At 47.4% G+C, this 24,189-nt stretch overlaps 2 protein-coding genes across 2 annotated transcripts; both read right to left on the bottom strand.

Moving 5' to 3' along the window:
* Positions 1-9,608: 9,608 nt before the first annotated feature.
* LOC119923812 (olfactory receptor 7A10-like) lies at positions 9,609-10,460 on the bottom strand (the record flags this gene model as incomplete). The annotated part of the gene is made up of 1 exon (XM_038743038.1): positions 9,609-10,460. A coding segment is annotated over one exon (852 nt), but the record flags the coding sequence as incomplete, so codon positions are not given.
* An 11,854-nt stretch (positions 10,461-22,314) lies between these two features.
* LOC119923813 (olfactory receptor 7A10-like) lies at positions 22,315-23,022 on the bottom strand (the record flags this gene model as incomplete). The annotated part of the gene is made up of 1 exon (XM_038743039.1): positions 22,315-23,022. A coding segment is annotated over one exon (708 nt), but the record flags the coding sequence as incomplete, so codon positions are not given.
* Between the last annotated feature and the right edge of the window lie 1,167 nt (positions 23,023-24,189).

Genomic DNA, 24,189 nt, shown 5'->3' with positions numbered 1-24,189 from the left:
TCTTGGGTCTGGAGGTTGGCCAACATCTTAAGGATCATGGTAGATAACAGACAGGCGTCGGCCAAGGAAAGGTTGACGAGGAAGAAATACATGGGGGTGTGCAGGTGCGGGTCGGAGCCGACGGCCAGGATGATGAGCAGGTTCCCAAGGACACAAAGCAGGTACATCCAGAGGAACAGCCCGAAGAAGAGCTGCTGCTCCTCCCAGTCAAACAGTCCCAGGAGGAGGAACATCGGGAGGCTGATTTGGTTCCCCTTCACCATGGGGCCGGAGAATCTGCTGGGAGAGACATGGCAGGAGAATGAGATGACAGATCAATCACATCCTGGTTCTGCCTCAACCTAGATTCTATGTGGTTTAATGTGTCTATGTGTGTGTGTGAGTGTGTGTTTTGGACGGGGTTTGGGCAGAGTAATCAGTGGAGAGATCCCGTAACTCAACTTCAGACCACCCCAGCTCTATTGGACAGGTGGTTAGGATGCCTGTGGTCTGGCTTGACATTTCGTTCATCTGAAATTCTCCCACTCCCACCTTCCAGCCTTCCTGGGGTCCTGGGTCTGCCCTTCCTGGGCCTGTGTGTGTGCCAGCACAGAGTGAAGCATATTCATTCAATAGTATTTATTGAGTGCTACTGTGTGCAGAGCACTGTATTGAGCACTTGGAAATGCAATTCCACCCTACCCCCAAGCATAGCACTGGGCTCTCCCAGTCTGGCTGCTCACCATTCTCCATGGAATGACCCATCAGAGACCCGGAGCCCATCATCAGTGGCCCCTCAGGCTTCTTCTCACCCTACTGAAAAATCCCAGTTTCTTCAGACGATCCACTCCCAGACTTTCTTCCCCATCACTGTTCTCTCCTGGGTCTTCTCTAAATCCAGGATAAGAAGTCGGTCACTGAGAATCATGAGTGATTTCTCTTGTTCTTTCCATGATGTCCAATCCCCTAAGTACCATTCATCCTGATAGAGAAGCAGTGTGGCTTTGTGGAAAAAGCACGGACTTGGGAGTCACAGGTCATGGGTTCTAATCCTCACTCCACCACTTGTCAACTGTGTGACTTTGGGTAAGTCACTTAACTTCTCTGTGCCTCTGTTCCCTCACCTGTAAAATGGGGATTAAGACTGTGAGGCCCACGTGGGACAACCTGATAACCCTGTCCACACTGTGGACCACCCCCTTCTCCTCAACACGCTATCTGACCTTGGCTTCACAGACTCTGTCCTCTCCTGGTTCTCCTCTTATCTCTCCAGTCGTTCATTCCCAGTCTCTTTTGCAGGCTCCTCCTCCCCCTCCCATCCCCTTACTGTGGGGGTTCCCCAAGGTTCAGTTCTTGGTCCCCTTCTGTTCTCGATCTACACGCACTCCCTTGGTGACCTCATTCGCTGCCACGGCTTCAACTATCATCTCTACGCTGATGACACCCAGATCTACATCTCTGCCCCTTCTCTCTCCCCCTCTCTCCAGGCTCGCATCTCCTCCTGCCTTCAGGACATCTCCATCTGGATGTCGGCCCGCCACCTAAAACTCAACATGTCCAAGACTGAACTCCTAGTCTTCCCTCCCAAACCCTGCCCTCTCCCTGACTTTCCCATCTCTGTTGACGGCACTACCATCCTTCCCGTCTCACAAGCCCGCAACCTTGGTGTCATCCTCGACTCCGCTCTCTCATTCACCCCTCACATCCAAGCCATGACCAAAACTTGCCGGTCTCAGCTCCGCAACATTGCCAAGATCCGCCCTTTCCTCTCCATCCATACAGCTACCCTGCTCGTTCAAGCTCTCATCTTACCCCGTCTGGACTACTGCATCAGCCTTCTCTCTGATCTCCCATCCTCGTGTCTCTCCCCACTTCAATCCATACTTCATGCTGCTGCCCGGATTGTCTTTGTCCAGAAACGCTTTGGGTATGTTACTCCCCTCCTCAAAAATCTCCAATAGCTACCAATCAATCTGCGCATCAGGCAGAAACTCCTCACCCTGGGCTTCAAGGCTTTCCATCACCTCACCCCCTCCTACCTCACCTCCTTTCTCTCCTTCTACAGCCCAGCCCGCACTCTCCGCTCCTCTGCCGCTAATCTCCTCACCTTACCTCGTTCTCGCCTGTCCCGCCATCGACCCCCGGCCCACGTCATCCCCCGGGCCTGGAATGCCCTCCCTCTGCCCATCCGCCAAGCTAGCTCTCTTTCTCCCTTCAAGGCCCTACTGAGAGCTCACCTCCTCCAGGAGGCCTTCCCAGACTGAGCCCCTTCCTTCCTCTCCCCCTCGTCCCCCACTCCATCCCCCATCTTACCTCCTTCCCTTCCCCACAGCACCTGTATATATGTATATATGTTTGTACATATTTATTACTCTATTTATTTATTTTACTTGTACATATCTATTCTATTTATTTTATTTTGTTAGTATGTTTGGTTTTGTTCTCTGTCTCCCCCTTTTAGACTGTGAGCCCACTGTTGGGTAGGGACTGTCTCTATATGTTGCCAACTTGTACTTCCCAAGCGCTTAGTACAGTGCTCTGCACACAGTAAGTGCTCAATGAATACGATTGATTGATTTATTGATTGATTGATTGTATCTACCCCAGTGCTTAGAACAGTGCTTTGCACATAGTAAGTGCTTATCAAGTACCATCATCATTATTATTGTTATTATTGCCATTATAAGCTACAGCTCACAGATTTCACAGAATCTGGCACATAATAAGCGCTTAATAAATACCATCATTTATTATTCTTATTATTCCAGTTAGCCATGAAGGAATTTTGTTTGATTACCTGCTTTTTTTGGTTCTTACCTGGGCTTATAAAAGGGTGCTTTTTCATACCTTCCTGGCTTCGAGTAAGTCACTCCTTTTTTTTTTTTAATTCCCCCGTCAGCTTTTTCCTCACTAAGGTCTATGTTTTGTAAAATTTTTTTTAGAAATTCAATCTACCACGATTGTTAGTTTGTGGATTTCTTTCCAAGCAAGAATGTCAAATGTTCACAAGCCATGATCACTATGGCAGAGTGATTCTTCTATCTCCTGCACTGGGACTAACTGTCCCAGAAAAGAGTCATTTGTCCTCTCCAAAAACTCTAATTTCACTTTCTCCTTCCCTAATCTCCGATGACCTTGTCATCTCCTTTGTGGTGAAATCGAAAGCATCAGACCTAACTTACCCAAGACCCACGTTCAACCTCCATGATGCTCTTCTATCTCTCCTTCCACCCTCTCCTTCTTACCAGCTTTCAAGAGAAAGTCTCCCACAGCCTTTCCAAATCTGTGCCTCTCTCTTGCCTCTCCCCCAATTGATTGATTCCTCACTCCCTTTCCCTTGCCCAGAATTCATTCTCCCTTCAACTCTCCCCAGCTTCATAGCTCTCCTGAAATCCCACTTCCTCCAGGATGTTGTCCCTGATTGAGACGCACCATCCCAGCTCATGTCATCTTAGCATAAACCTAAGCGTTTATTAACTCACATGGAGCTTTCACTAACTTTCATTAGCACTATGTACTTAAAGAACCCCGCATGAAGAAAAACTCACATTATAGTACTTCCATTATGTTCATCGCTTCCTTTACTGCATCTCATCGTATCCAGTGAAGATGTGTCTTTTGGGAAGTGTGTTCCCTAATTCGTTCAAAAACTGTGTTCTATCCAAAACATATAGTGAAGACATGTGTTTTAGCACAACTGACTGTATAGTATGATCTTCATCTTATTTTTGTTTTCATTTTATTCTCATCCATTTTTCCATCCCCTTATTATTCCAGTTTTATCTGTGTCATCCTTCCTCCTACTTCACTGATTGTAAATAATGTATCTGCCTGGCTTCCGCAGTAGATTGCAAACTCTTTCATGGTAAGGACCATGTCTTTTACCTCTATTGCATTCAGCAACTGCTTTTCTTTGCTTCCCCATATTTCACAAATACCAATTATATCAAACTCCTCCTATTTTCCAAATACTTCACCACAGGAGACTTGCCCAGGGAGCCAAAGATACTGCTGGGGCTGTCCTTTTCCTGAGGTAGCTCTTACCTGGAATGTCCGTGCCGGCTTCTGACTCTGAGTGCAGGGGCTTCTGTCTTTTATTTATCTCCTCTTTGCTGCAAGAATTGCCCTGCTCAGAGTTCCTAAGCAAGGCTGTTGCAATCTGGAATCATGTCCCCTTGTCCACAAGGTACTGTGGGAGGAACAGGGCTCGAGGAAATACTATTTGCAGGAGTCTCTGGGCCCCTGGGACACCGTTCCTCAAGTCCCAAGCCCCTTGTTAGAAACAGTGCTCTGCATATAGTAAGCACTCGATAGGTATGATTGATGAATTAAAAACCAAACAAACACTAAGTGCCTGATCTCTGTCCCAGCTCCTCTGGGCTATAATGGAGGGATTCAGATGCCTTATCCTGGTCCCCATCCAGGCTACACATCAGACCGCTGTTTGTTGATTGCAGGTGGGGCTCTGGATGTAATGAGATTTGATGTCAAGTGCCTAATACAGTATACTTCATACAGTAGACAATAAATAGCAATGATGATTATGATGATAAGGATGATGTCAATGGCAACCGATAATCTCCATAACCTTCTTATCAGAGAAGAGACATAAGCTCACTGTGGACAGGGAATATGTCCATTTATTGTTGTATTGTACTTTCCCAAGTGCTTAGTAAAGTGCTTTGCACGCAGTAAGCGATCAATAAATACTATTGAATGAATGAGTTAGATCATCATCAACTTCATGATCGTCATAATTATGGTTTGTTTTTTGTTTTTCGGGTCTTTATTAAGAAGCAGCTTGGCTTAGTGGCAAGAGCCCGGGCTCCGGAGAAAAAGTTGTGGGTTCTGATCCCAGCTCCACCGCTTACCAACTGGGTGACTTTGGGCCAATCACTTCACTTCTCTGTGCCTCAGTTACCTCATCTGTAAAATGGGGATTAAGACTGTGAGCCCCACGTGGGACAACCTGATTACCTTGTACCTACTCCAGCACTTAGAACAGTGCTTGGCACACAGTAAGCACTTAACAAATACTATCATCATTAAGTGCTTACTATGTGTCAGACACTGTACTAAGCACTGGGCACTGTGCGCTGTTCTAAGCACTTGGGAAAATATAAGAGAAACGCAAGACACATTCCCTGCCCACAAGGAGTTTATACTCTACCATCTAAGCCATCACTACATAGCAGCTTCTGAATGAATGCTTTCTTATGATGTTAAGGCCAGGTGCATTGGAAGAATTAACTCAAGGAAAAGAATTGTATTCCAAAACTAGTTTCCATCAAGACAATGTAGAATTTGTTGAAAAGACTAAACTAGAATTGGACTACCAAGCGCAACTGGTAACAAATAAAGGGTCATACAAGTTATCTTCCAAGCTGACATGACTGGCTATACTTTTAGGTAGTAACATCAGGGACTTGAACTTCTCAAGACAGCCAGATGTTTCCAGTACTTGCCAGAATTTAGGCAAACTAGCAATGTAAGATGCTTAACTAATGACTGGGAAACAAGAATAGAGGTTCCTCTATGAGTAGAAAGATTACAAGGCTAAAAGTGAGAAGATATGACCCTAGTCCTGGCTCTTCTAATGTTTAAATATGTGACCTTGGGTAAGTCACTAAGTCTCTCTGTGCCTCAATTTCCCCTTTTGTTAAACCAGGCTAGTAACCTCTCCACCCTATCTCCATGGGGATGAGGTGAAGATAAAATGAGGTAATATGGAAGAAAGCCCATTCAACTCTTCGAAAAGTGCTGTGCACATCCTGAATGCTGTCATCTTCTAGCCTCTAAACTCCATGTGGATGGGGATGATGTCTACCAAATTCATTCATTCATTCAATCGTATTTATTGAGCGCTTACTGTGTGCAGAGCACTGTACTAAGCGCTTGAGAAGTAGAAGTGAACAACATATAGAGACAGTCCCTACCCAACAACGGGCTCACAGTCTAGAAGGGGGAGACAGACAACAAAACAAAACACGTGGACAGGTGTCAAGTCATCAGAATAAATAGAAGTAAGGCTAGATGTACATCATTAACAAAATAAATAGAATAGTAAATATGTACAAGTAAAATACATAGAGTAATAAATCTGTACAAATATATATATACAGGTGCTGTGGGGAGGGGAAGGAGGTAGGGCCGGGGGGATAGGGAGGAGGAGAGGAAAAAGGGGGGCTCAGTCTGGGAAGGCCTCCTGGAGGAGGTGAGCTCTCAGTAGGCCTTTAAAGGGAGGAAGAGGGCTAGCTTGGCAGATGTGTGGAGGGAGGGCATTCCAGGCCAGTGGGAGGACGTGGGCCGGGGGTCGACGGCGGGACAGGCGAGAACGAGGCCCAATGAGGAGGTTAGCGGCAGAGGAGCGGAGGGTGCAGGCTGGGCTGGTGAAGGAGAGAAGGGAGGTGAGGTAGGAGGGGGCGAGGTGATGGACAGCCTTGAAGCCCAGGGTGAGGAGTTTTTGCCTGATGCGTTGGTTGACTGGTAGCCACTGGAGATTTTTGACCTTGAGATGGCCAGTACCCCAGGGTCACCTTGGGACATACCACCCCTTGGCCCTCACCACCCATGCCACCTGACCCCACCCATTCCTGCGTCCCCTCCGTGTTGCATAGTGATGGGGTTGCACTGGAAGCCATGCCTTCCAGCGCTGTCCCTCCCCTGACCACACAGTGCGATAACCTCCCTGGCTTGCCACGGGAACCAGAAAAGCAGATCCATGGGTCGGGGCAGAGGTCATCCTGACGCAGAATGGGCTGCGCCTGGGCTGGAGTTGTGCCACAGTCTACTAGACTGTAGTGGGCACCCCTTCTCTTCCTCTCCATCCTCTAGATCGTAAACTGGTTATGGGCAGGGAACGTATGTCTCTTCAATCTCTTTCAAGTACTTAGTACAGTGCTCTGCTCTATAAATATCATTGATTGCTTGATTGTGTGATGTTCCACAGTGGTTTCAGAGGAGATTGGCTCCAGATTTGTACCAGAAAATTATGCAGATGGCACATCATGTTGTAGCTACTGTGGAGGCACAGTACCACTTCTGCCCTGCTCCCTATGGGGCTGATGAGCCAGGGGCAACCGAGGTGTTTCACCATCATATACCCCAGGACTTTACTTCCCTCAGCAAAACCATCCCAGCTAACAGGAGAACTCAAACTGCTTCACCCTCTCACTCTCTCATTAGGCAATACCTCTGGCTAGTGCTCCCCAAAAATGGGTATTCTGCGAAACCTCCCCACTGCACCTCCAGAGGCACGGGAAGCATCCAGAAGGCTGGGGGAGGGTTGTTGCTAACGTACCCTCTCAGGGTTCAGCAGTGGGTTAGGGAAGAGAGCAAATTGCTTCAATAAACTCCCCAAAACGAGGTAATGTGCTCATGCCCTGACAGATTTCACAGATACCCCTCTTTACAGAAAAGAGACAAAAACATATTTTCTCTAAATATAAAAGTACCCAAGTCCCAGTCTTTATTCTCTTTGAGCAGGGAGTACATAATCAGAATGCAACCCCCTTTGCGAGACAGGGACTGTATCTGGCTTAGTACAGTACTTGTAACATAGTAAGTGCTTAGCAAATACCATTATTATAGGCAATTGACATTTCAGTCAATCAATCATATTTCTTGAATGTTTACTGTGTGCAGAACACTGTATTAAGCACTTGGGAGACTACAATATACCGGAATTGGTAGACACTTTTCCTGCCTACAAGGAGCTTATGGTCTAGATGGGGAGACAGATATTAACATAAATTATAGATGTGTACATAAGTACTATGGGGAAGAGGGTGAAGGGAATATGAAATGTTTACTGTGAGCCTTTTGCTGGGTAGGGACGCTGAGAAGCAGCATGGCTCAGTGGAAAGAGCCCGGGCTTCGGAGTCAGAGGTCATGGGTTCAAATCCCTGCTCTGCCAATTGTCAGCTGTGTGACTTTGGGCAAGTCATTTAACTTTTCTGTGCTTCAGTTCCCTCATTTGTAAAATGGGGATTAAGATTGTGAGCCCCACGTGGGACAACCTGATCGCCTTGTATCCCCCCAGCGCTTAGAAAAGTGCTTTGCACATAGCAAGCGCTTAACAAATACCATCATTATCATTATTATGATTATCTCTATATGTTGCCAATTTGTACTTCCCAAGCACTTAGTACAGTGCTCTGCATACTGTAACTGATCGATCAATACAACTGAATGACTAATGAAAGTGTATAAATCCAAAGGCATAAGCAACACAGAAAGGAGAGGGAGCAGGGGAAATGAGGGCTTAGTCAGGGAAGGCCTCTTGGAGGAGATGTGATTTTAATAAGGCTTTGAAGGTGGGGAGGAGAGTGATTGTTTCTTGAACATGAAGAGGGAGCGATTTCCAGGCCAGAGGCAGGATGTGGGCAATGTATCGGTGGTGAGATGGCCAAGATCGAAGTATGGTGAGTAGGTTGGTGTTGGACGAGCAAAGTGAATGTGCTGTTGTTGTAGTAGGAAATCAGCAAGGTAAGAGAGGAGGGAACAAGGCAATTTAGTGCTTTAAAGCTAATGGAAAGGAGCTTCCATTTGATACGGAGGTGGATGGACAACTACTGGAGGTTCTTGCGAAATGGAGAAATACAAATTGAACAGTTTTTTTTTTTAGAAATATGTACCAGGCAGCCAAGGAGAGTACTGAGTGGAGTGAGGAAAGACAAGGGAGTACTTCACAAAATACTTGTTTAAGCACAGATTAGCCTTTTCTGATAACTTAATCTGCGTGACCCCAATACTAGCAACATCCACTTTTTTTTTTCTCCTTGTGGAAAGCCTTTTGCATAACTTCTTCTGTGATTTGAACCCATGACACTCTTCAGTTTGGAGCAAGGAAGCAAAGAGAGAGCTGCCTTTGGCTCATTTCCATTTTTCGCTGGCCTTCTAACCTCCCCTTAGAGTCAGTTCTTCGCCAGAATAGGCTGAGCTCCAGCCAGTGGCATCATCAAGTGAATAGGCTCCTCCAAGAGTGAATGACAGAGAATAGAAGCCCACCTTTCATTTTTGTGTGAGGGCCTGATCATGTGTCTGTCCGTGAGTCTGCACTGGGAATCCGGAGACATGGGTTCTGGTGCCAGTTCTGCCACCTGAGATTATGCCATCACTAAGGATCTTTCTGACCTAAAAAAACAACCGAGGTTGATCTGCTAGGTAGACAGATCCAGCAGGTATCCTGAAATTAGTTGGTTATCGTGATCAATGAGCAGTGCAAGGCAACCACCTGCGAAGCTGCGACATTACAACATAGCATAGACACTGTGTCTTAGTCACTTTGGCCACAAATCAAACCTGCTCACTTCCTAAAAAACCTTTTATAGCACAAGTAACAAGAGTGTGCGAGTGGCATGGTACAAACCGCTAGCACTAAAATGAACTCCTCTACACACGTTTAAAGTCCTGAAGTCTCAGGACCTAGAACTCAATAGGAGACTCCATCCACCACCAAGCAGATGATAACGATGGTGACTGGGGACGGCCAGTGCACTTGACCCAAACAAGAATGGATTTCGACAAATGTGTTCCGTTCTCAAAAATGGTGATCAGTCTCACTCAAAGAGGATTCATGACTAAAAGCTTGTTCCCTCAGATACTGCTTCCTTCCAGAACCACAGTCTTTACATGATGACAGTTTTCCCTCTGAACAAATTTCTCAGAGCCTCTTTCATGTCTTTGTTCCTCAGGCTGTAGATGAAGGGGTTCAGCATGGGGGTGACCACCGTGTACATCACGGAGGCTATCGAGCCCTTCCATGATGCTTGGGTAGATACGGGGCTGAGGTAGACCCCTAAACTAGTGCCATAGAATAAGGAGACCCCTGATAGATGTGAGCAACAGGTGTTGAAGGCTTTATATCTTCCTTTGGCAGATGGGACTCTCAGTATGGTGGTTATGATGCGGGTGTAAGAGAAAATGATACCCACAAAGGGAATAATACCCAATATAACAGTCAGCACATACAGCAATACATCATTGATCAAAGTGTCTGTGCAGGAAAGCTTTAGGACCCTGTTAGGCTCACAGAAAAAGTGAAGGATTTCATTGTCTGTACAGAAAGATAGCGGAACCACCAATAATGTGTGAACCAGGGCATCAAGGGTACTGGCACTCCAGGACCCAGCAACCATCAGGGCACAGAGCCGTGGGTTCATGATGGTGGTGTAGTGGAGGGGGTGACATATAGCCAGGTAGCGATCACAAGCCATCCCAATGAGGAGGAAATGGTCTAGACCTGCAAACAGAAGGAAAAAAAACATTTGGGCCAGGCAGCCAGCATACGATATAGATTTATCTTGGGTCTGGAGGATGGCCAACATCTTGGGGATCATGGTAGATAATAGACAGGCATCGACCAGGGAGAGATTGATGAGGAAGAAATACATGGGGGTGTGCAGGTGCGGGTCGGAGCCGACGGCCAGGATGATGAGTAGGTTCCCCAGGACCCCAAGCAGGTACATCCAGAGGAACAGCCCGAAGAAGAGCTGCCACTGCTCCACCCAGTCAAACAGTCCCAGGAGGAGGAATATCGGGACGCTGGTTTGGTTCCCCTTCACCATGGGGCCAGAGAATCTGCTGGGAGAGACATGGCAGGAGAATGAGATGACAGATCAATCACATCCTGGTTCTGGCTCAACCTACATTCTATGCGGTTTAATGTGTGTGTGTGTTTGTGTGTGTGTGTGTGTGTGTGTGTGTGTGTGTGTGTGTGTGTCTGTGTTGAGGGGGAGGGAGGTTAACATGGGCAGAGTAAACAGTGGAGAGACCCTATCACTCCACTTCAGACTGGCCCAGCTCTATTGGAAAGGTGGTTAGGAGGCCTGGGGTCTGGCTGGACATCTCGTTCATCTAAAATTCTCCCACTCCCACTCTCCAGCCTTCCTGGGGTCCTGGGTCTGCCCTTCCTGGGCCTGTGTGTGTGCCAGCACAGGGTACAGCAGATTCATTCAATAGCATTGATTGAGTGCTTACTGTGTGCAGAGCACTGTACTAAGCACTTGGAAATGCAATTCCGCCCTACCCCCAGGCATAGCACTAGGCTCTCCCAGTCTCCTGCTCCCCATTCTGCATGGAACGCCCCATCAGAGATTCAGAGCCCATCATCAGTGGCCCCTCAGGTTTCTCCTCACCCGACTGAAAAATCCCACTTCCTTCAGACACTCCACTCCCAGACTTTCTTCCCCATTACTGTACTCTCCTGGGCCTTCTTCAAATCCAGGATAAGAACTCGGTCCCTGAGAATCATGTGTGATTTCCAATCATGATGTCCAATCCCCTAAATACCATTCATCCTGGTAGGGAAGTAGTGTGGCTTTGTGCAAAAAGCACGGACTTGGGAGTCAGAGGTCATGAGTTCTAATCCTGGCTCCACCACTTGTCAAATGTGTGACTTTGGGCAAGTCACTTAACTTCTCTGTGCCTCAGTTACCTCATCTGTAAAATGGGGATTAAGACTGTTAGCCTCACTTGGGACAACCTGATACCCTTGTATCTACCCCAGTGCTCAGAACAGTGCTTTCCACATAGTAAGTGCTTCCTTCCTCTCCCCCTCCTCCCCCTCCCCATCCCCCTGCCTTACCTCCTTCCCCTCCCCACAGCACCTCTATATATGTATATATGTTCAAACATATTTATTACTCTATTTATTTTACTTGTACATATTCTATTTATTTTATTTTGTTAATATGTTTTGTTTTGTTGTCTGTCTCCCCCTTCTAGACTGTGAGCCCACTGTTGGGTAGGGACCGTCTCTACGTGTTGCCAACTTGTACATTCCAAGCGCTTAGTACAGTGCCCTGCACACAGTAAGTGCTTAATAAATACGACTGAATGAATGAATCATCATTATTATTGTTATTATGGCAAGTCACTTAACTTCTCTGTGCCTCAGTTCCTTCATCTGTAAAATGGGGATTAAGACTGTGAGCCCCACGTGGGACAACCTGATAACCTTGTATCTACCCCAGTGCTTAGAACAGTGCTTTGCACATAGTAAGCGCTTATCAAGTCCCATCATCATAATTATTGTTATTATTGCCATTATGAACAACAGCTCACAGATTTCACAGAATTTGGCACATAATAAGCACTTAATAAATACTATCATTTATTATTCTTATTATTCCAGGTAGCCATGAAGGAATTTTGTTTTGTTACCTGCTTTTTTTTGGTTCTTACCTGGGTTTATAAAAGGGTGCTTTTGAATACCTTCCTGGCTTCGAGTAAGTTACTCCTTTTTTTTTTTTTAACTCCCCAGGTCAGCTTTTTCCTCACTAAGGTCAATGTTTTGTAATTTTTTTTTTAGAAATTCAATAGCCCACGATTGCTAGTTTGTGGATTTCTTCCCCAGCAAGAATGTCAAATGTTCACAAGTCATGATCACTAGGGCAGAGCGATTCTTCTATCTCCTGCACTAGGTCCAGCACACGATTCATAATACAGTTGAATGTGTAATTTTTCCATGTTGGCTCTAAGACTAACTGTCCCAGAATAGAGTCATTTACCCTAACCAAAAAATCTAATTTCACTTCCTCCTTCCCTAATCTCCGATGACCTTGTCATCTCCTTTGCTGGTGAAATCGAAAGCATGAGACTTAACTTGCCCAAGACCCACCTTCAACCTCCATGATGCTCTTCTATCTCTCCTTCCACCCTCTCCTTCTTACCAGCTTTCAAGAGAATGTCTCCCACAGCCTTTCCAAATCTGTGCCACTCTCTTGCCTCTCCCCCAACTGATTGATTCCTCACTCCCTTTCCCTTGCCCAGAATTCATTCTCCCTTCAACTCTCCCCAGCTTCATAGCTCTCCTGAAATCCCTCTTCCTCCAGGATGTTGTCCCTGATTGAGGCCCACCATCCCAACTCACATCTTCTTAGAATACACCTAAGCGTTTATTAACTCACATGCAGCTTTCACTAACTTTCATCAGCATTATGTATTTGAAGAACCCCGCATGAAGGAAAACTCACATTATAGTACTTCCATTATGTTCGTCGCTTCCTGTACTGCATCTCCCAGACTCCCCCAGACTCACCGGAAAAGGAGGAGGTGTCGGTTTCCTTCTCGCCCCCCAATGTCGCTTTCGCACTATCCCTCCTCCCCCTTCCCTTTCCTTCCCTTCCTTTGAAGCCCACATTATTCGCCTCTACCACCCCCTCCAGATTCTTGTAGCCGTCATCTACCGCCCTCCGGGCCCCACTTCCAACTTCTTTAACGACTTTGACCCCTTCCTCACATTCCTTCTCTCCTTCTCCATGCCCACTCTGATCCTCGGAGACTTCAATATCCACATGGATATCCCTAACGACTCCTCTGCCGCCCGCCTTCTATCTCTCCTTGACGCTGCCAACCTCTTCCTCCACCCCACCTCACCCACTCACCAACTTGGTCATACCCTCGACCTCATCATCTCCTACCGCTGCACTGTGTCCACCCTCACCAACTCTGTGATCCCTCTCTCTGATCATAATCTTCTCACCTGCCTCCTCTCTCACACTCCTTTCCCCTGTAAATCCGTATTACTCCCTCACAGAGATCTCCGCTCTCTGGACCCCACCCATCTTTCGGAGCGCCTCACACCCCACCTCGCCGCCCTCTCCTCTCTACCCAGTCTTGATGATCAGATTACTGCTCTCAACTCTACCCTTTCTACTCAGCTAGACTCGCTCGCTTCCCTTTCCCTTCGCCGCTCTCGCACCACTAACCCACAGCCCTGGATCACTGCCACTGTCCGCCTCCTTCGCTCTTATGCTCGAGCTGCCGAACGCTGCTGGCGAAAGTCTAAACACCATGCCAACCTCGTTCACTTCAAGTTTATCCTTTCCTGCCTTAACTCAGCCCTCTCTTCTGCCAGACAAAACTATTTCTCCACCCTTATTGACACCCATGCCCATCACCCCCGCCAGCTCTTCCGTACATTCAACTCCCTTCTCAGGCCCCCGGTTCCTCCCCCTCCTCCTTCCCTCACCCCCAACGATCTGGCCTCCTACTTCATTAACAAAATTAAATCCATCAGGTCCGACCTCCCCAAAGTTTCTTCCCCCCTTTCTCCAACCCCCCGGCTCTCAACACTCTCTGCTACTCTCCCATCCTTCCCAGCGGTATCCTCAGAGGAACTCTCCTCCCTCCTCTCAAGTGCTACTCCGGCCACCTGTGCTTCTGACCCCATTCCCTCTCATCTTATGAAATCTCTCGCTCCATCCCTTCTCCCCTCCTTAACTTCCATCTTCAACCGCTCACTCTCCACTGGTTCCTTCCCCTCTGCCTTCAAACATGCCCATGTCTCTCCCATCCTAAAAAAACCCTCTCTTGACCCCACCTCACCTTCTAGTTATCGTCCCATATCCCTCCTACCATTCCTTTCCAAACTCCTTGAACGAGTTGTCTACACGCACTGCCTAGAATTCCTCAACAACAACTCTCTCCTCGACCCCCTCCAGTCTGGCTTCCGTCCCCTTCATTCCACGGAAACTGCGCTCTCAAAGGTCACCAATGACCTCCTGCTTGCCAAATCCAACGGCTCATACTCTGTCCTAATCCTCCTCGACCTCTCAGCTGCCTTTGACACTGTGGACCACCCCCTTCTCCTCCACACGTTATCTGACCTTGGCTTCACAGACTCCGTCCTCTCCTGGTTCTCCTCTTATCTCTCCGGTTGTTCTTTCTCAGTCTCTTTTGCAGGCTCCTCCTCCCCCTCCCATCTTCTTACTGTGGGGGTTCCCCAAGGTTCAGTGCTTGGTCCCCTTCTGTTCTCAATATACACTCACTCCCTTGGTGACCTCATTCGCTCCCACGGCTTCAACTATCATCTCTACGCTGATGACACCCAGATCTACATCTCTGCCCCTGCTCTCTCCCCCTCCCTCCAGGCTCGCATCTCCTCCTGCCTTCAGGACATCTCCATCTGGATGTCCGCACGCCACCTAAAGCTCAACATGTCGAAGACTGAGCTCCTTGTCTTCCCTCCCAAACCTTGTCCTCTCCCTGACTTTCCCATCTCTGTTGACGGCACTACCATCCTTCCCGTCTCACAAGCCCGCAACCTTGGTGTCATCCTCGACTCTGCTCTCTCATTCACCCCTCACATCCAAGCCGTCACCAAAACCTGCCGGTCTCAGCTCTGCAACATTGCCAAGATCCGCCCTTTCCTCTCCATCCAAACCGCTACCCTGCTAATTCAAGCTCTCATCCTATCCCGTCTGGACTACTGCACTAGCCTTCTCTCTGATCTCCCATCCTCGTGTCTCTCTCCACTTCAATCCATACTTCATGCTGCTGCCCGGATTATCTTTGTCCAGAAACGCTCTGGACATATCACTCCCCTCCTCAAAAACCTCCAATGGCTACCGATCAATCTGCGCATCAGGCAGAAACTCCTCACCCTGGGCTTCAAGGCTCTCCATCACCTCGCCCCCTCCTACCTCACCTCCCTTCTCTCCTTCTACTGCCCAGCCCGAACCCTCCGCTCCTCCACCACTAATCTCCTCACTGTACCTCGCTCTCGCCTGTCCCGCCATCGACCCCCGGCCCACGTCATCCCCCGGGCCTGGAATGCCCTCCCTCTGCCCATTCGCCAAGCTAGCTCTCTTCCTCCCTTCAAGGCCCTGCTGAGAGCTCACCTCCTCCAAGAGGCCTTCCCAGACTGAGCCCCTTGTTTCCTCTCCCCCCTCGTCCCCCTCTCCATCCCCCCGTCTTACCTCCTTCCCTTCCCCACAGCACCTGTATATATGTATATATGGTTGTACATATTTATTACTCTATTCATTTATTAATTTATTTATTTATTTTACTTGTACATTTCTATCCTACTTATTTTATTTTGTTGGTATGTTTGGTTCTGTTCTCTGTCTCCCCCTTTTAGACTGTGAGCCCACTGTTGGGTAGGGACTGTCTCTATGTGATGCCAATTTGTACTTCCCAAGCGCTTAGTACAGTGCTCTGCACATAGTAAGCGCTCAATAAATACGATTGATTGATTGATTGATTGATCTCATCTTATCCAGAGAAGATGTGTGTTTTGGGAAGACTGTTCGCTAATTCTTCCAAAAACTGTGTTCTATCCAGAACACATAGTGAAGACATGTGTTTTAGCACAACCGACTGTATAGTATGATCTTCATCCTTTTTTTGTTTTCATTTTATTCTCTTATCCATTTTTCCATTCCCTTATTATTCCAGTTTTATCTGTGTCATCCTTCATCCTACTCCACTGATTGTAAATAATGTATCTGCCTGGCTTCCACATTAGATTGTAAACTCTTTTATGGTAAGGAACATGTCTTTTACCTCTACTGCATTCAGCAACTGCTTTTCTTTACTTCCCCATATTTCAGAAATGCCAATTATATCAAACTCCTCCTATTTTCCAAGTAATTCACTGCAGGAGACTTGCCCATGGAGCCAAAGATACTTCTGGGGCTGTCAATCAATCAATCAATCAATCAATCAATCGTATTTATTGAGCGCTTACTATGTGCAGAGCACTGTACTAAGCGCTTGGGAAGTACAAATTGGCATCACATAGAGACAGTTCCTACCCAACAGTGGGCTCACAGTCTAAAAGGGGGAGACAGAGAACAGAACCAAACATACCAACAAAATAAAATAAGTAGGATAGAAATGTACAAGTAAAATAAATAAATAAATAAATAAATAGAGTAATAAATATGTACAACCATATATACATATATACAGGTGCTGTGGGGAAGGGAAGGAGGTAAGATGGGGGGATGGAGAGGGGGACGAGGGGGAGAGGAAAGAAAGGGCTCAGTCTGGGAAGGCCTCCTGGAGGAGGTGAGCTCTCAGCAGGGCCTTGAAGGGAGGAAGAGAGCTAGCTTGGCGGATGGGCAGAGGGAGGGCATTCCAGGCCCGGGGGATGACGTGGGCCGGGGGTCGATGGCGGGACAGGCGAGAGCGAGGTACAGTGAGGAGATTAGTGGTGGAGGAGCGGAGGGTTCGGGCTGGGCAGTAGAAGGAGAGAAGGGAGGTGAGGTAGGAGGGGGCGAGGTGATGGAGAGCCTTGAAGCCCAGGGTGAGGAGTTTCTGCCTGATGCGCAGATTGATCGGTAGCCATTGGAGGTTTTTGAGGAGGGGAGTAATATGTCCAGAGCGTTTCTGGACAAAGATAATCCGGGCAGCAGCATGAAGTATGGATTGAAGTGGAGAGAGACACGAGGATGGGAGATCAGAGAGAAGGCTAGTGCAGTAGTCCAGACGGGATAGGATGAGAGCTTGAATTAGCAGGGTAGCGGTTTGGATGGAGAGGAAAGGGCGGATCTTGGCAATGTTGCGGAGCTGAGACCGGCAGGTTTTGGTGACGGCTTCGGATGTGAGGGGTGAATGAGAGAGCGGAGTCGAGGATGACACCAAGGTTGCGGGCTTGTGAGACGGGAAGGATGGTAGTGCCGTCAACAGAGATGGGAAAGTCAGGGAGAGGACAAGGTTTGGGAGGGAAGACAAGGAGCTCAGTCTTCGACATGTTGAGCTTTAGGTGGCGGGCGGACATCCAGATGGAGATGTCCTGAAGGCAGGAGGAGATGCGAGCCTGGAGGGAGGGGGAGAGAGCAGGGGCAGAGATGTAGATCTGGGTGTCATCAGCGTAGAGATGATAGTTGAAGCCGTGGGAGCGAATGAGGTCACCAAGGGAGTGAGTGTATATTGAGAACAGAAGGGGACCAAGCACTGAACCTTGGGGAACCCCCACAGTAAGAGGATGGGAGGGGGAGGAGGAGCCTGCAAAAGAGACTGAGAAAGAACGACCGGAGAGATAAGAGGAGAACCAGGAGAGGACGGAGTCTGTGAAGCCAAGGTCAGATAACGTGTTGAGGAGAAGGGGGTGGTCCACAGTGTCAAAGGCAGCTGAGAGGTCGAGGAGGATTAGGACAGAGTATGAGCCGTTGGATTTGGCAAGCAGGAGGTCATTGGTGACCTTTGAGAGCGCAGTTTCCGTGGAATGAAGGGGACGGAAGCCAGACTGGAGGGGGTCGAGGAGAGAGTTGTTGTCTTCTCCTGAGGAAGCTCTTACCTGGAATGTCTGTGCCAGCCTCTGGCTCTGAGTACAGGGGCTTCTGTCTTTTATTTGTCTCCTCTTGGCTGCAAGAATTGCCCTGCTCAGAGTTCCTAAGCAAGGCTGTTGCAATCTGGAATCATGTCTCCTCGCCCACAAGGTAGTGTGGGAGAGAGCGGGCTCGAGGCAAGACTATTTGCAGGAGTCTCTGGGCCCCTGGGACACCGTTCCACAAGTCCCAAGCTCCTTGTTAGAAACAGTGCTCTGCATATAGTAAGCACTCGATAGGTATGATTGATGAATTAAAAACCAAACAAACACTAAGTGCCTGATCTCTGTCCCAGCTCCTCTGGGCTATAATGGAGGGATTCAGATGCCTTATCCTGGTCCTTATCCAGGCTACCCATCAGACCTCTGTTTGTTGATTGCTGGTGGGGCTCTGGATGTAATGAGATTTGATGTCAAGTGCCTAATACAGTATACTTCATACAGTAGACAATAAATAGCAATGATGATTATGATGATAAGGATATCAATGGCAACCGATAATCTCCATAACCTTCTTGTCAGAGAAGAGACATAAGCTCATGTGGACAGGGAATATGTCCATTGATTGTTGTATTGTACTCTCCCAAGCGCTTAGTAATGTGGTTTGCACACAGTAAGCGATCAAGAAATACTATTGAATGAATGAATGAATTAGATTATCATCATCTTCATGATCGTCATAATTATGGTTTGTTTTTTGTTTTTTGGGTCTTTATTAAGAAGCAGCGCGGCTTAGTGGCAAGAGCCCGGGCTCTGGAGAAAAGGTTGTGGGTTCTGATCCCAGCTCCACCACTTACCAACTGGGTGACTTTGGGCCAATCACTTCACTTCTCTGTGCCTCAGTTACCTCATCTGTAAAATAGGGATTAAGACTGTGAGCCCCACGTGGGACAACCTGATTACCTTGTATTTACCCCAGCGCTTAGAACAGTCCTTGGCACACGGTAAGCACTTAACAAATACCATCATCATTAAGTGCTTACTATGTGTCAGACATTGTTCTAAGCACTGGGCACTGTGTGTTGTTCTAAGCACTTGGGAAAATAAAACAGAAACGCAAGACACATTCCCTGCCCACAAGGAGCTTATACTCTACCATTGAAGCCATCGCTACATAGCAGCTTCTCAATGAATGCTTTCTAATTATGTTAATGCCATGTGCATTGGAAGAACTTACTCAGGGAAAGGAATTGTATTCCATAACTAGTTTCCATCAAGACAACATAGAATTTGTTGAAAAGACTAAACAAGAATTGGACTACCAAGCCCAACTGGTAACAGATAAAGGGTCAGACAAGCTATCTTCCAAGCTGACACGACTGGCTCTACTTTAAGGCAGTAACGTCAGGGACCTGAAGTTCTCAAGACAGCCAGATGTTCCCAGTTACTTGCCAGAATTTAGGTATACTAGCCATGTAAGATGCTGTGCTAATGACTAGGAAACCAGAATAGAGTTTCCTCTGTGAGTAGAAAGATTACAAGGCTAAAAGTGAGAAGACATGGCCCTAGTCCTGGCTCTTCTATTGTTTAAATGTGTGACCTTGGGTAAGTCACCAAGCCTCTCTGTGCCTCAATTTCCCCTTTTGTTAAGCTAGGCTTGTAACCTCTCCACCCTATCTCCATGGGGATGGAGTGAAGATAAAATGAGGTAATCTGGAAGAAAGCCCATTCAACTCTTCGAACGATGCTGTGCACATCCTGAATATTATCATCTTCTAGACTCTAAACTCCATGTGGATGGGGAATATGTCTTCCAAATCTCTTTCAAACACTTAGTACAGTGCTTTGCTTAGTACAAGGCCCTGCTGAGAGCTCACCTCCTCCAGGAGGCCTTCCCAGACTGAGCCCCTTCTTTCCTCTCCCCCTCGTCCCCCTCTCCATCCCCCCGTCTTACCTCCTTCCCTTCCCCACAGCACCTGTATATATGTATATATGGTTGTACATATTTATTACTCTATTTATTTATTTATTTATTTATTTTACTTGTACATTTCTATCCTACTTATTTTATTTTGTTGGTATGTTTGGTTCAGTTCTCTGTCTCCCCCTTTTAGACTGTGAGCCCACTGTTGGGTAGGGACTGTCTCTATGTGATGCCAATTTGTACTTCCCAAGCGCTTAGTACAGTGCTCTGCACATAGTAAGCGCTCAATAAATACGATTGATTGATTGATTGATTTGCTCTATAAATATCATTGATTGATTGATTGTGTGATGTTCCACATTGGTTTCAGAGGAGATTGGCTCTAGATTTGTACCAGGAAATTATGCAGAAGGCACATCCTGTTGTAGCCACTGTAGAGGCACAGTACCACTTCTGCCCTGCTCTCTATGGGGCTGATGAGCCAGAGCAACTGACATGCTTCACCTTCATCTTCCCCAGAACTTCACTTCCCTCAGCAAAACCATCCCAGCTAACAGGAGAACTGAAACTGCTTCACCCTCTCATTCTCTCATTAGGCAATACCTCTGGCTAGTGCTCCCTCAAAATGGGTATTCTGTGATACCTCCCCCCAGCACCTCCAGAGGCACAGGAAGCATCCAGAAGGCTGGGGGAGGGTTGTTGCTAACCTACCCTCTCGGGGCTCAGCGGTGGGTTAGAAAAGAGAGCCAATTGCTTCAATAACCTCCCTAAAACAAGGTAATGGGCTCATGCCCAGAAAGATTTCACAGATACCCCTCTTTATAGAAAAGAGACAAAAACATGTTTTCTCTCTATATAAAAGTACCCAAGGCTTAGTCTTTATTCTCATTGAGCAGGGAGTACATAATCAGAATGCAACCCCCTTTGCAGGACAGGGACTGTATCCGATGTTATTGAATTGTATGTACCCGAGGGCTTAGTACAGTGCTTGGAACATAGTAAGTGCTCAGCAAATACCATGATTATAGGCAATTTACATTTCAATCAATCAGTCATATTTTTTGAGTGTCTACTGTGTGCAGACTAGACTGTAAGCCCGTTGTTGAGAAGGGACCGTCTCTATTTGTTGCCAACTTGTACTTCCCAAGTGCTTAATACAGTGCTGTGCACTGTTCTACCCCACTGTGGCTACTGTGTACTACTGTGGTTAGTACAATACTACCACTGTACTAAACACCCTTTTGTGAGGCCTACTCACTTCCTCTTCTTGAGTCTACATCCTCAAAAGGAGCAAGCTTTACCATAGAATTTCTGACAGATGTAGTCTCCCATTGTGGAAGGTGGGGGTAAAAAAGGAAAGATCCATCTGGAAAAAAGAGGCAACAGGTTCTTTCCATCCTTTCCCACAAGCCACCAGAGCCCAGATACATCCTAGACCTGGGAGTCTTCCAGGTTTAGGCCCCATCCAGATGGGCCCAAAATGGCTATTGGCAACCCCAGCCTCCTCTGGGAGGGGATGTGATACATCCAACTCGGTCCAAGAGAGCCCTTGTCAAAGCATTGGCTCAAGGGTGACCAAAACCACTCACAGTAACTCCAGGGGTCTCCTACTCACAGTAACTCAAGGGGTCTCTTTGAAGAGATTGCTTGGAATTGTTTCTCCAGGGCCAAAACGGGTCACATTCAGAGCTGAACCTCTGCCAACTTTCTGGTCTTGCGGCTCCAAAGATTAAGCCAAGCTAGCTCTCTTCCTCCCTTCAAAGCCCTACTGGGAGCTCACCTCCTCCAGGAGGCCTTCCCAAACTGAGCCCCCTCCTTCCTCTCCCCCTCCTCCCCATCCCCCCCGCCATACCTCCTTCCCCTCCCCACAGCATCTGTATATATATATATATATATATATATATATATATATATATATATATATACACATATATGTTTGTATGTATTTATTACTCCTTTTTATTTGTACATATTTATTCTATTTGTTTTGTTCTCTGTCTCCCCCTCCTAGACTGTGAGCCCACTGTTGGGTAGGGACCGTCTCTATATGTTGCCAACTTGTACTTCCCAAGTGCTTAGTACAGTGCTCTGCACACAGTAAGTGCTCAATAAATATGATTGAATGAATGAATAATAAAAGTGTACAAATCCAAAGGCAGAGGTAACACAGAAGGGAAAGGGAGTAGGGGACAGCCAATGCACTTGACCCTAACAAGAATGGATTTTGACAAACATGTTCTGTTCTCAAAAATGGTGATCTGTCTCACTCAAAGAGGATTTATGACTCAAAAGCTTGTTCCATCAGATCCTGCTTCCTTCCAGGATGCAGCAGAATGAATCACAGTCTTTGCATGAAGACAGTTTTCCCTCTGAACAGATTTCTCAGAGCCTCTTTCATGTCTTTGTTCCTCAGGCTGTAGATGAAGGGGTTCAGCATGGGGGTGACCACCGTGTACATCACGGAGGCTATCGAGCCCTTCCATGATGCTTGGGTAGATACGGGGCTGAGGTAGACCCCAAAACCAGTGCCATAGAATAAGGAGACCCCTGATAGATGTGAGCAACAGGTGTTGAAGGCTTTATATCTTCCTTCGGCTGATGGGACTCTCAGTATGGTGGTTATGATGCGGGTGTAAGAGAAAACGATACCCACAAAGGGAATAATACCCAATATAACAGTCAGCACATACAGCAATACATCATTGATCAAAGTGTCTGTGCAGGAAAGTTTTAGGACCCGATTAGGCTCAAAGAAAAAGTGAAGGATTTCATTTTCTGTACAGAAAGATAGCGGAACCACCAATAATGTGTGAACCAGGGCATCAAGGCCACTGACACTCCAGGACCCAGCAACCATCAGGGCACAGAGCCGTGGGGTCATGATGGTGGTGTAGTGGAGGGGGTGGCATATAGCCAGGTAGCGATCACAAGCCATCCCGGTGAGGAGGAAATGGTCTAGACCTAAAAAGAGAAGGAAAAAACACATTTGGGCCAGGCAGCCAGCGTAGGATATAGATTTATCTTGGGTCTGGAGGTTGGCCAACATCTTGGGGATCATGGTAGATAATAGACAGGCGTCGGCCAGGGAGAGATTGATGAGGAAGAAATACATGGGGGTGTGCAGGTGCGGGTCGGAGCCGACGGCCAGGACGATGAGCAGGTTCCCCAGGACCCTAAGCAGGTACATCCAGAGGAACAGCCTGAAGAAGAGCTGCCGCTGCTCCACCCAGTCAAACAGTCCCAGGAGGAGGAATATCGGGACGCTGGTTTGGTTCCCCTTCACCATGGGGCCAGAGAATCTGCTGGGAGAGACATGGCAGGAGAATGAGATGACAGATCAATCACATCCTGGTTCTGCCTCCACCTACATTCTATGTGGTTTAGTGTGTGTGGGTGTGTGTGTGGGTGTTTTTGTGTGTGTGTATTGGGGGGGGAGGGAGGTTAACATGGGCAGAGTAAACAGTGGAGAGGCCCCATCACTCAACTTCAGACCGGCCCAGCTCTATTGGAAAGGTGGTTAGGAGGCCTGGGGTCTGGCTGGAGATCTCGTTCATCTGAAATTCTCCCACTTCCGCTCTCCCGCCTTCCTGGGGTCCTGGGTCTGCCCTTCCTGGGCCTGTGTTTGCGCCAGCACAGGGTGTAGCGGATTCATTCAATAGCATTGATTGAACTCTTACTGTGTGCAGAGCACTGTACTAAGCACTTGGAAATTCAATTCCGCCCTACCCCCAGGCATAGCACTGGGCTCTCCCAGTCTGGCTGCTCCCCATTCTCCATGGAACGCCCCATCAGAGATTCAGAGCCCATCATCAGTGGCCCCTCAGGCTTCTCCTCACCCGACTGAAAAGTCCAAGTTTCTTCAGACACTCCACTCCCAGACTTTCTTCCCCATCACTGTTCTCTTCTGGGCCTTCTCCAAATCCAGGATAAGAACTCGGTCACTGAGAATCATGAGTGATTTCTCTTGTTCTTTCCATGATGTCCAATCCCCTAAATACCATTCATCCTGGTAGAGAAGTAGCATGGCTATGTGGGAAAAGCACGGACTTGGGAGTCACAGGTCATGGGTTCTAATCCTCACTCCACCACTTGTCAAATGTGTGACTTTGGGCAAGTCACTTAACTTCTCTGTGCCTCGGTTCCCTCACCTGTAAAATGGGGATTAAGACTCTGAGCCCCACGTGGGACAACCTGATAACCTTGTATCTACCCCAGTGCTTAGAACAGTGCTTTCCACATACTAAGCGCTTATCAAGTACCATCATCATTATTATTGTTATTATTT

The sequence above is a fragment of the Tachyglossus aculeatus genome, unplaced genomic scaffold (assembly GCF_015852505.1).
Source record: "Tachyglossus aculeatus isolate mTacAcu1 unplaced genomic scaffold, mTacAcu1.pri scaffold_272_arrow_ctg1, whole genome shotgun sequence".
Lineage (NCBI taxonomy): Eukaryota > Metazoa > Chordata > Mammalia > Monotremata > Tachyglossidae > Tachyglossus > Tachyglossus aculeatus.
The sequence above is the reverse complement of the archived record's forward strand: the minus strand, read 5'-3'. Positions and strand labels throughout refer to the sequence as shown.